Below are 13,333 nucleotides of genomic sequence, written 5' to 3' on the forward strand. Positions count from 1 at the left end.
CCGTGCTAACCACGGTAAGCCTTGTATTTGACCGCTTTTCAAGCAGAGAATGCGCGAGCGAACGGAACAGGATCTCAGACTTATCTGCGTGTACTGTACGATGACTTTTTCCAGTCAGGCACTAATGCGGCCAGCCCGCAGGGGGGTCCTCGGCTCAGTGCTGGGCGGGTTTAAATGGGGCTCGCGCGCATGATTTAGCAGCTGGAACTGGTGCTCGTGCACTCACTCGCATCCATCCATCCATCCATCCTCGCGCGCGCACCCAGGCAGCTATCCGAGCTCCTCCTGCGCGCCTCAGAGCGGGTCCGCCGCCACTCACTCCGCAGCCTCGGGAGTTTATTATTCGGTGTAAAAAGCGGTTTTTATGTGTTTCTGAAAAGCAGCCGGTTGTGTTTTGCAGCGGTGAATGTGGTTTCCTCGCCAGTAAGAGTGAAGTTGTGAGAGAGCGGAATGTTTAAACCGAACTCTCATTAGCTTTCGGTGCTAATTCGGGTGTTTTTTTGACACACCAGTTTTTTTTTTTTAAATAAGAAGTAATATTTAGTTTCTGGTTGCTTTATGTTGGGATTTTTGCTCTTGTATGTTTAGTTGTTTTAATGAAAGGCCAGTTGAGGATATTTGGAGTGATTGGTGTGTTTATGCCCGGGCTGCAGCGCGCTGAGGGTCGGCAGTGAGCGGGTTACCTCAGGCAGCAGTGATGATGCTCGGCTTGGTGCTGGAGTTCGTGCTCGTGCTCATGAAGGTCATGTGGGCGGTCGCGCTCGCGGCGCTGCGCTGGGTCGCGCGCCCCCGTGAGAAGAGCGTCGCGGGCCAGGTGTGCGTGATCACGGGCGCGGGCGGCCAGCTGGGCCGCCTGTTCGCGCTGGAGTTCGCGCGCCGCCGCGCCGTTCTCGTGCTGTGGGACATAAACAGCCAGAGCAACGAGGAGACCGCAGAGCTCGTGAGGCAGATTTACCGGGAACAGGAGACGCACGTGGACAGAGAGGGTAAAAACAAAGCACTGTGTGTGTGTTATGTTATTATGCTCTGTAACTAACCTGATGCACATTAGTAACACCACTGACAGAAGACAGGATGAGAGTGAATGTTATAGGCTCACTAAATGTTTCCTGGTTAAGGATGCGCACTTCATCCATCATCTCTACAAGCAAGCAAGCTGGAGCCTGTCCCAGCTGACCATGGGCAGGAGACCCGGTGCACCCTGGACAAGTCGCCAGGTCATCGCAGGGCATAGACAACCATTCACACCTACGGTCAATTTAGAGCCACCAACCTGCACGTCTTTGGACTGTCGGGGAAACCAGAGCACCCGGACGAAACCCGCAGGGAGAGCGTGCAAAAACTCTACACAAAAAAGGCCTTCGTCGGCCGCTGTAGTGGTTAGCACAGTCGCCTCACAGGAAGAAGTTTCTGCGTTCGAACCCAGCGGCCGGTGAGGGGCTTTCTGTGCGGAGTTTGCATGTTGTCCCTGTGTCTGTGTGGGTTTCCTTCTACAGTCCAAAGACATGCAGTTAGGTTGACGTGGGGTGGCCTTGGGCTGAAGTGCCCTTGAGCAGGGTACCGAACCCCTGACTGCTCCCCGGGCGCTGTCCCCGGGGAAACCGGAGCACCCAGAGGAAACCCACACAGACACGAGAAGAACATGCACAGAAAGGCCCTCGCCGGCTGCTGGGCTCGAACCTTCTTGCTCTGATGTGACCATGTTACTCTTTTGTCTAAAAGAGAGAGTACGTGTGTGTGTTCACTGCTTCAGATGGGTTAAATGCAGAGGATGAATTTCACTGTGCTTGAAGTGTGCATGTGACAAATAAAGGTTTCTTCTTGCTGTGAGGCAGGATCAGTTCTGTAATACGCTATAGGGGTGTAACAGTTTAAAGTTTTCACAGTATGATAACCCAGTCTTAAAATATCACAGTGGTATTTTTACAAATATATTAGAAAGATGGGTGGTTAACATGGTCACATCAGAGCAAGAAGGTTCGAGCCCAGCAGCCGGCGAGGGCCTTTCTGTGCATGTTCTTCTCGTGTCTGTGTGGGTTTCCTCTGGGTGCTCCGGTTTCCCCGACAGTCCAAAGACGTGCAGGTTAGGTTAATGTGGGGTGGCCTTGGGCTGAAGTGCCCTTGAGCAAGGTACTTAATGTGTGGCTGCTTTAGAAGGTTCTGGGTTCAAGACCAGTGGCCAGTGAGGGCCTTTCTGTGTGGAGTTTGTATGTTCTCCCCTACAGTCTAAAGACATGCAGGTTGGGTTAATCGGTGGCTCTAAATTAACCGTAGGTGTGAATGTGAGTGTGACATGGTTGTTTGTGTCAGCCCTGCGATAACCTGGCGACTTGTCCACGGTGTACCCCGCCTCTCACCCATAGTCAGCTGGGATAGGCTCCAGCTTGCTCATAGAACAGGATAAGCGGCTACGGATAACGGATGGATGGATAGGCAGATTGTTGGTATATCTTCAGTTTCCATATAAGCTAAAAGAGAGAGTTGGTGTAAGGAAGCAGTGTTGCAGTGCGCAGCACTATTTAGCCAAAGACAAATCGTTATTTCACTTTGTTTTGGTGTTGATGATGATGATGATGATGATGATGCACGGCAGCCGAGGTAGGGTTTTCAGTGCACTGAGACTTGACAGGTAGCTGTCTGATCTTACACCGTGAACCAGTAACTCGGTAATAACACTATTACTACTACTATATTCACCACACACATTAATGCCACTGTAGATGCCTTCAGATACCATCATTCAGGAAGATGACCATCACTGACGCAACAAGCATGTCTGTTTGAGAGAAAGTAGCTATGTAAATAATGTATAATTGGTGTGACTGGTGTGTTTGCATGTCGAGCAGGTGGTGTGGAGGAGGTGCAGCCGTTCAAGCCGCAAGTGTATACATACGTGTGTGACGTGGGGAAGCGCGAGAGCGTGTACTCAACGGCAGAGCGTGTGAGACGTGAGGTGGGCGACGTGGACCTGCTGATCAACAATGCGGGTGTGGTCTCTGGACAGCACCTCCTGGAGTGTCCAGACGAGCTCATCGAGAGGACCATGGTGGTCAACTGCCATGCTCACTTCTGGGTGAGTCGTACTTCATCTGTGTGATTGGTTCCATCGCAAACCATATCATATTGTAGAATGTAGTGCCGCACCAGGAAGCCGTAGTTCATGATCGTGTGAGTTTAGAGCAGAGTGTGACATAGAGGGGTAGATGATGGAAACACTAAACCGGTCCCACGTCTAACTTTTAACACTTCAGCTTGGAAATAGAGCTGACATTTCAGTGTTGTTGTTTATTACATAGACTCTGACCCGTAGTGAGTTACGTCTCATTCCTTTTTATTTGCGGTATTTGCACTTTCCTCTTGAAAGGATGTTTGCCTTTTGTTGCATGGAGACCAAACGGCTGAACCTAATTCCCTTTGTCCATTTGCAAAAGGGTAAAGACGATCCCTCTCACGACCACATCACAGAGAGAACGAAATGTCGATGGACAACTGAAACTACGTCCTTTGGAGCATTTTTCAACACATGCAGCCTCTCCATCACCGTTTACTCCTATTAAGCAACTTTAATGTATCTCCATAAGCCATGATATATATACAAATGAGATATACATCTGCATAAAAGGCTTCCTCAATCCTGGGATAATAAATAATATTAAAAGAGAGAGAGAGGATATTACACGGTGGCACTAAGGTATGAAGTTTATCTTCGAGTGGTGAATGTATATGTTCACAAGTGACCAAAAGCGTGAAATATTTTTCAACACAAGAAGATAAACTTCATCTCTTCGTGCAACCGTGTAATGTTCTTTATATTATATGGACACATTGACAAAAAAACATGCAAGTTAATCAGAAGGATTTTAATTCTGAACCGGTTTGCCATTTTGACAACGTGTGTCTAGTCACTCGGAAAACACTGGGAGTGACCTCATCGGAGTGAAATATCAGAAATTATTATACATACAGGTAGGGCTGTGCGATATGGGGAAAAAATGAATATCCCGATACATTTTCTCCATTTCACGATATACGATATATATCTTGATATATTTAAATCTCCTCTAAAGGACCCCATGAAATCTAACTTTTACTCTTTACTGTTTTCACTACAATCCCTGCAGATTAAATAACATTCTTGGTTAACTTTACAGGTGGTTTTCAACAACACATTTTAAATTGTCATGTTCGTGATTAATCACAATTGAATTGAAATAAAACTATTTTTATTCAACAAAGATGTAGCACAAACTGCAAAAACAATCTTGAAAATTGCAACAAAGGGGCAAAATAATACAGGGCTGCTCAGAGCTCAAACCAATAAAGTGCAGCTCAACACTGAGAGACATTTAGCCTAAATAAGAAAAGTGCTCATTCATTAAATTATTTTTAAAAAAATAGATCTCCAAGCTATTAACCTGACTACTGAGAACCACTGGAACATTCACAATAGAGACAGAGATTGAGGGAGAGAAGAGAGAGATCTGCAAAACATAATTTTTCTCTTTGCACACTTTTGAACTGAATGTTTTCTGGCTCTGCCTCTCAGATGTGTATAATTCCGGCTGCTGCCTTTCGTGATGACAGGTTTTTTTGCACACTTTACAAACTGGCATTTGCTGTTCCACGTCCTCCTCGCGATATCCAAAAAATGCCAGATGACTGACCCCTTACTAGTTCTTTTAGGAACCAATTCGTCCACTTCCATTTTTAATTTGTCGCTGAAATTGCCAGAGCTTACACGGTAGCCTATGCAACACCAGCGATTGCACGAACTGAGTCAGCGCTGTAAACCAGAACCAGGAAATCTTCCCGCCGGCAGTGTTGCCAGATACTGCTGACGTTTTCCAGCCCAAAATATGTTAAAAACCTGCCAAAACGCACTTAAAACCGCCCAATCTGGCAACACAACCGAAACTAGAAAATCTTCCCGGAAGTTCCTTTCAGCACTGAGATGTCACCCGGGATTGGTTGGCGAGTGCGTGACATTATTGTTTTCTTTACCCTTAGGCAGCCTCTCACGTTACTGCCTGAGGGACAGGGAGAAAACCACCGGGAAATGTTTTAAACAAACACGAAACGAATGCAAGTCGGAAGATGACCATAAAATACTCGATAGTTACGATATAATAATTTTATGTATCGCACACAGAATTTTCGGTGATATATCGAGTATATTCAATATATCGCACAGCTCTACATACAGGACACTTTTTTTTGATGGAATAAAAACGTGTTCTATTCCCTTTTTGCGGGTTTCATTCATTTCGTTTGATAACATGCAATATTGTTTGCATATCGCTTATCCTACGTGTATTACGTCACTCTACCCAATGGAGAATCAGCGTTGAATATGGTTTGACATTGCATGGTTGTCAAGACACACATCGGAGATATAAAACTTCTGCGCTAGCGAGCGACTGTGACAATTTGTAAACAAACATGGCCGCCAGGTTTGTGTTGTTAAATACAGAAGATTTTGAGAGAATTTTGAAAGAGAAAGACGCGTTGGACACCTGAAAGGAAGGTGTATATTATTATAATAATAATAATATTGGCCTGCTTTCTTTTCGTGGTATATCATATATATTCTATTCAGCTACTCGTCTTCGACTCATTCAGTATCCTGCTATGATGGAATATATCTGATATACCACTCAACGCCAGCCAATATTATTTAAATGTGTTACTCAGGTCTGCGATGTATTTCATATGAAAAATGAGTTTTTCAACATAAGATAAACTTCATATATTCAAGCCAACGTGTGATTTTCTTTTTATTACATTGACACATTCACAAACAAAAACTTTGCAAGTTAATCAAAACAATTCATCGATTTCCTCACGCGTGAAGATATTGAAAAATACGTTACTCAATGTCCTGGATGTAGTTCGTATGAAAAATACGAGTGGCGTATTTCTCAGTAAAACGCTCATGACTATAAAACAAACGAACAAGAATACAGTAATGCTTTTTTTTTTTTTTTCCCCCTTATCACTATCTTTCACACCCTCTGTTCACCACCAGCACCTCAAGAGCTCTTGGGCGTATCTGCAGCTTAAATAAGAGTATGAGTAGGTTTCTTTGCAGTGAGCTGCACCTGAACTGTTTGAGGTTGAGTTTTTGCTTTTACATGTGATTAATACAATCAAGTTTGTCAAATAGCCTTTTTTTTTTTTTTTGTCTTACACCATGATGTTTATTAGCCACATTTTATAACGTAATGGTTTCGCTGTTTGTTGCTTTCCTGCACAAGCATGACAGAAGAGATGGTTCCATTATGTTGCTTTAATCAAATACCATTAAGTTCTTTGTTTGGAGCCAAAAGCATATTGATAACAAGGCTGGATGTGCAGGGTGTGTGATGGGTGTTGTCTCAGACTGTCCTGTTCGGGAGGAGGCGGCCCAGGTCTCTGTTTGTTGTGGATGTTAGGTGGTGCAGTATTTATCTATTATGGTATTGTTCTGTTTGGGACGTGGCCCATGACTTTAGGTGTAAATGTTATGGTGTGGATTAAGGCCAGGATGGAAACAGCACTGGGATTAAATGACGACATAAAACAGTACGGCATTTATGTAACTGGCATTGAACCATGTTAAACAGTACGCATGACATCCGTGTGATCTGTTATTCATAGTACCGTCTGATTGGCTACGTCCCAAACTGCATGTCAAAATAGTGCAGTGTGTGTGTGTGAGATTGGCCAAATCCCAGACCTAATAAAAACTCCCAGATTGCATAGCGTGTTAGGTGAGTTTAATGTTTTGATATTACTGCATGCCTATGAGGCTGAAGTTCAGTAATCAGTGCAGCAGCTCTGAGGGAACTCCATTCCCACTCTGCAGAGACACAAAAGGCCGGCCGGTCGGCGTCTCACAGGAACTTTCCCTGCTTTGTTAATTAAAAGCCCACTGATGGGGCCATTTGGAGGTGGCTTTTTTCTCCCTAATTGAGCTGGTGTTGGTAAACGAGTGTGCTTTCTCCCCCGCAGTGCCCCGTGGAGGGGGCAGTTTGTGCAGCACCATGCTGGGCTGAGCTCACATGTTCACAGGGAGGATCTGTTTGTTTATCAGCCTGACAGAGTTATTGATGGGCTGGTGGAGAGGAGTGTGAAGGTTCACAGAGTGGCAGACACACACGCACAAAAGTCTTAACACCTCCACAAAGTGATGTGAATTAACTAAGTGACGTCGATTGCTTGTTATACCGACTGCTGTGGTTGCGCTTCCTGTTTTATTTAATGAACCGTCTCAGATCATATACTGTTTTTCGCTTGGCTCCAGGTGTCGATGATGGCAGTAGAAAAAGTTCCTATGCAGAGTCGCTTCAATAGAGTTAATGCTAACGAACTGTAAAATGTTTAAATAACCTCAATAATTGTGGGTCAATGCTTTTAGATTTCAAATATGGTATTTGAACATGGATTAGAAAGTTTGCTCATGTTTTCTTAAGCACTGGAGTGCTGCATTTTGATATTATTATTTTAATAAGGCTTTCTCTATAGGCCTTTTACACACACTAAATGAGGTGTCCGTTCTCATTTTTCTTGGGAGCACATACCCTGAGAGGATATTTTGCAATGAAGGAAAATGACCAATGAAATGATATTTTGAAAGGAATTAAAATGAAGAAATCCCAGAGAGGAAGAAGGGCACTACGCTGCGGACACAAATTAGGAACAAAGCCTTTATTGCAGACATTTTTGGGTTGAAAATAACATGCGCTTGTTCCTGTTAGGGCCAAATTCTGGTCAAATGATATGAACTATGGAGCAGTAATTTGTCATTTCTGGTCAATTTGAGTCACTGTCTCCTCACATAAAGAACTTGATATATCATTATTTTTTAATGACCACATAGACAAACATAAGTAATACGACTGTATATAGCAGTCATTTTTATTCATAATTTCAAAGATTCACAGGGCAAGGTTTTTTTTTGGTCAGTCGATGGACATAAATGGAGCAGATTATAAATGCTGCGTGTGTGTGTAGTTTGGACTGTCATTAAGGTTTTACTTGTGTTTTCGTAAGCACTTTGTGTTGTGGTTGTGAGATGAAAGCATTGTGTGATGAATGGAGACATGAACAGGCCACAGAGTAGAGGATGTGGTTCATTAATACCACAAAACCAGCAATGCTTTCTCTCTGACACACACACACACACACACACACACACACACAATCGTAGCAGTAATTAGCCACAACAAGTGTATAGTTTGTTTGTTTTTTTTTAGTTTGTTTGGCTCTTAGATTAACTACAGATGGCTGAGAGGATTTAGCATTTTTAAATTTCATTCAGACAACATTCGATATAATAAAAGCGAGTCTGTTGATATATAGATACTTGATTTGTTCAATCCTGTAAGATAAATTACTTTGTTTCAGGAGCTACACAAAACACTGCACTAAAGAATATGAATAATAAGCAGTGATAGAGAGTAATAAAGCTGAATTAGGTTTAGAAGCACAAAGTGTAAATAAATACATCAGGTGTACAGATCGATAAATACAGGAACCAAATGCAGAGTACCTGAAAATTTATTGTAATTCACTGTATTATGTTGCACTAAGTCTAAAGTCTTAAAATGTCTTGTACAGTAGTCTGATAGCAGTGCTGCTTACTGCACTGTGGTTGAATCAGTCTGGTACTGAAGGAAATGCTTGAATTGCTCTGGCCATACTGGTGATCACTTAAAACAATTATTTCATTATTTGAAAAAAAAAGCAGCAAACAAGCATAATTAACAAGGAATGTGTTACACCACTTTGGGTCAGGGAACTGAGAATGATTCATAAAACTTTTAACAGACTGGATCTGAAACATGTAAAACGATCCTGTTATAAAATTGGGCAATACATGTTCAAACCAGCAGTGGTAATTCTTACATCTTATGTCCTGTACGTCCATAAACAGCAAAGCAGAAACAAGGGAGAAACAATATGGCCACCTTACATCACTGTGTATAGAATGATATGATCAGATATCTGTTTCTAGTACAGAGGTTGAAAGTCATCTGATACCGATGTAGCCTGATATTGACCTGATGCCAGGACTCAGTGTCAGATCTGCACATTCCTAGTTTTGGGTTTCAGTTTCCATAATCTTCAGTCTGAATAACAAGCCGCCGTGTTTGAAACAGTAAAGGCGAGACAAGCCCGTTTCCAGATGGAGCTCGTCTTTACTACCTTATGGGAATGGAGCAAGAGCCAAAAGGAAGTGATGTCATCATGTGAGCGCCCTGAGGAGGCCCCCACACTCTTCACAGACTCTAAACGCAGCTGCACAGGAGAATCACGGCCAGCGTGCGCACACTTTTTTTTTTTTTTTTCTCTTACCAATTTTCTTTCTGGTGTGTGTTTTTCCTTCCATCTAGTTTCATGTGAATCTTCAATTTGTATAGAAGAAAACCAGAACAAAAACAATGGATGTGAAAGGCCATGCTGTGCTCCAAACCGCATACTAACTAACCTACTACATATTGCATTAAAATGGCACCTTAGCTGTTATTGACTGTGTCCCAAACCACATACTAACCTACTACATAGTACATCAAAGTAGCACCTCGGCTTTATTGGCTGTGTCCTAAACCGCATACTAACTAACCTACATCAAAGTAGCACCTCGGCTGTGTCCCAAACCACATACTAACTAACCTACTACATCAAAGTAGCACCTCGGCTGTGTTATTGGCTGTGTCCCAAACCGCATACTAACTAACCTACTACATCAAAGTAGCACCTTGGCTGTGTCCCAAACCGCATACTAACTAACCTACGACATCAAAGTAGCACCTCAGCTGTGTTATTGGCTGTGTCCTAAACCGCATACTAACTAACCTACTACATAGTACATCAAAGTAGCACCTCGGCTGTTATTGGCTGTGTCCCAAACCGCATACTAACTAACCTTTTATATCAAAGTAGCACCTCGGCTGTGTCCCAAACCACATACTAACTAACCTACTACTTAGTTCATCAAAATAGCACCTCAGCTGTGTTATTGGCTGTGTCCCAAACCGCATATTAACTAACCTACTACTTAGTTCATCAAAATAGCACCTCAGCTGTGTTATTGGCTGTGTCCCAAACCGCATATTAACTAACCTACTACATAGTACATCAAAATAGCACCTCAGCTGTTTTATTGGCTGTGTCCCAAACCGCATATTAACTAACCTACTACATAGTACATCAAAATAGCACCTCAGCTGTGTTATTGGCTGTGTCCCAAACCGCATATTAACTAACCTACTACATCAAAGTAGCACCTCGGCTGTGTTATTGGCTGTGTCCCAAACCACATACTAACTAACTTACATCAAAGTAGCACCTCGGCTGTGTCCCAAACCGCATACTAACTAACCTACTACATAGTGCATCAAAGTAGCACCTCAGCTGTGTCCCAAACCGCATACCAACTAACCTACTACATAGTGCATCAAAGTAGCACCGCAGCTGTGTTATTGGCTGTGTCCCAAACCACATACTAACTAACCTATTATATCAAAGTAGCACCTCGGCTGTGTCCCAAACCACATACTACCTAACCTACTACATGGTACATCAAAATAGCACCTCGGCTGTGTTATTGGCTGTGTCCCAAACCGCATATTAACTAACCTACTACATCAAAGTAGCACCTCGGCTGTGTCCCAAACCGCATACTAACTAACCTACTACATAGTGCATCAAAGTAGCACCTCAGCTGTGTTATTGGCTGTGTCCCAAACCGCATACTAACTAACCTACTACATCAAAGTAGCACCTCGGCTGTGTCCCAAACCGCATACCAACTAACCTACTACATAGTACATCAAAATAGCACCTCAGCTGTGTTATTGGCTGTGTCCCAAACCGCATATTAACTAACCTACTACATAGTGCATCAAAGTAGCACCTCAGCTGTGTTATTGGCTGTGTCCCAAACCACATACTAACTAACCTACTACATCAAAGTAGCACCTCGGCTGTGTCCCAAACCACATACTAACTAACCTACTACATCAAAGTAGCACCTCGGCTGTGTCCCAAACCGCATACCAACTAACCTACTACATAGTGCATCAAAGTAGCACCTCAGCTGTGTTATTGGCTGTGTCCCAAACCGCATACCAACTAACCTACTACATAGTACATCAAAGTAGCACCTCAGCTGTGTTATTGGCTGTGTCCCAAACCGCATACCAACTAACCTACTACATAGTACATCAAAATAGCACCTCAGCTGTGTTATTGGCTGTGTCCCAAACCGCATACTAACTAACCTACTACATCAAAGTAGCACCTCGGCTGTGTCCCAAACCGCATACTAACTAACCTACTACATAGTACATCAAAATAGCACCTCAGCTGTGTTATTGGCTGTGTCCCAAACCGCATACTAACTAACCTACTACATCAAAGTAGCACCTCGGCTGTGTCCCAAACCGCATACTAACTAACCTACTACATAGTGCATCAAAGTAGCACCGCAGCTGTGTTATTGGCTGTGTCCCAAACCGCATACTAACTACCCTACTACATCAAAGTAGCACCTCGGCTGTGTCCCAAACCGCATTTAACTAACCTACTACATCAAAGTAGCACCTCGGCTGTGTCCCAAACCGCATACTAACTAACCTACTACATCAAAGTAGCACCTCGGCTGTGTCCCAAACCGCATACTAACTAACCTACTACATAGTACATCAAAGTAGCACCTCAGCTGTGTTATTGGCTGTGTCCCAAACCGCATACTAACTACCCTACTACATCAAAGTAGCACCTCGGCTGTGTCCCAAACCGCATTTAACTAACCTACTACATCAAAGTAGCACCTCGGCTGTGTCCCAAACCGCATACTAACTAACCTACTACATCAAAGTAGCACCTCGGCTGTGTCCCAAACCGCATACTAACTAACCTACTACATAGTACATCAAAGTAGCACCTCAGCTGTGTTATTGGCTGTGTCCCAAACCGCATACTAACTACCCTACTACATCAAAGTAGCACCTCGGCTGTGTCCCAAACCGCATACTAACTAACCTACTACATCAAAGTAGCACCTCGGCTGTGTCCCAAACCGCATACTAACTAACCTACTACATAGTACATCAAAGTAGCACCTCAGCTGTGTTATTGGCTGTGTCCCAAACCGCATACTAACTAACCTACTACATCAAAGTAGCACCTCGGCTGTGTCCCAAACCGCATACTAACTAACCTACTACATCAAAGTAGCACCTCGGCTGTGTCCCAAACCGCATACTAACTAACCTACTACATAGTACATCAAAGTAGCACCTCAGCTGTGTTATTGGCTGTGTCCCAAACCGCATACTAACTAACCTACTACATAGTACATCAAAATAGCACCTCAGCTGTGTTATTGGCTGTGTCCCAAACCGCATACTGACTAACCTACTACATCAAAGTAGCACCTCGGCTGTGTCCCAAACCGCATACTAACTAACCTACTACATAGTACATCAAAGTAGCACCTCAGCTGTGTTATTGGCTGTGTCCCAAACCGCATACTAACTAACCTACTACATAGTACATCAAAATAGCACCTCAGCTGTGTTATTGGCTGTGTCCCAAACCACATACTAACTAACCTACTACATCAAAGTAGCACCTCGGCTGTGTCCCAAACCGCATACGAACTAACCTACTACATAGTACATCAAAGTAGCACCTCGGCTGTGTTATTGGCTGTGTCCCAAACTGCATACTAACTAACCTACTACATAGTACATCAAAATAGCACTTTAGCTGCGTTATTGGCTGTGTCCCAAACTACTCTAGGGACTAACTGATGGGGCTGTAGAATTTTGGCATGGTGTCCTCATTGCCTTATTAATCCACAAACAATGAATTGTGCACCTTGAATCATGGAGTGTAACAGCGAGTCAGTGTTGTACACCATGAAGAATTTTTTGGATGAATTTTACCCAGAGAAAAGCATCATGGGAAATTGGGTGCTGTGTTAAGCTGGGCTGTAATGGCGAGCTGCTGTCTGACCCACTTCCATCACAATCGCTTATTGTTCAGATTAGTTTGACGAGATGCCAAGCGACAGGAGCCAAATTCTCCAAGCGGCCCTCTCACTGAAAAAAGATCCGGCCAGGCAGAAGAGTCGCGCTCAGCGCTGTTCAGCTCCCGCACCTGTGTGTGTGTGTGTGTGTGTGTGTGTAATATGGCTTAAAAATGCTCACAGTGAAGTTCATTTGAGTGCGACTGTCAGGGTTGTGGTTACCAGTACTTATTACTTCATTTTGTAGATAATTAACCCGGGCCTGCTATGGAGTTGTTTTTTTTTTTTTTTTTTTTAATATATACCACAGCGCTG

The 13,333-nt window shown here is 43.5% G+C and overlaps 1 protein-coding gene across 2 annotated transcripts in view; it reads left to right on the forward strand.

Annotated features, from left to right (window-relative positions):
• The first annotated feature begins 214 nt into the window (after positions 1–214).
• rdh10a (retinol dehydrogenase 10a) overlaps positions 215–13,333 on the forward strand; it is a 47,241-nt gene continuing 34,122 nt past the window's right edge. For both annotated transcript variants that reach the window (XM_060899952.1, XM_060899951.1), the window contains exons 1-2: positions 215–986; positions 2,847–3,073. In XM_060899952.1, the coding sequence (XP_060755935.1) occupies positions 698–986; positions 2,847–3,073 (516 nt within the window). In that variant the 5' untranslated portion in view covers positions 215–697. The remainder of the gene's footprint in view (positions 987–2,846; positions 3,074–13,333) is intronic.

This window comes from Neoarius graeffei, chromosome 19, assembly GCF_027579695.1.
Source record: "Neoarius graeffei isolate fNeoGra1 chromosome 19, fNeoGra1.pri, whole genome shotgun sequence".
Classification (NCBI taxonomy): Eukaryota; Metazoa; Chordata; class Actinopteri; order Siluriformes; family Ariidae; genus Neoarius; species Neoarius graeffei.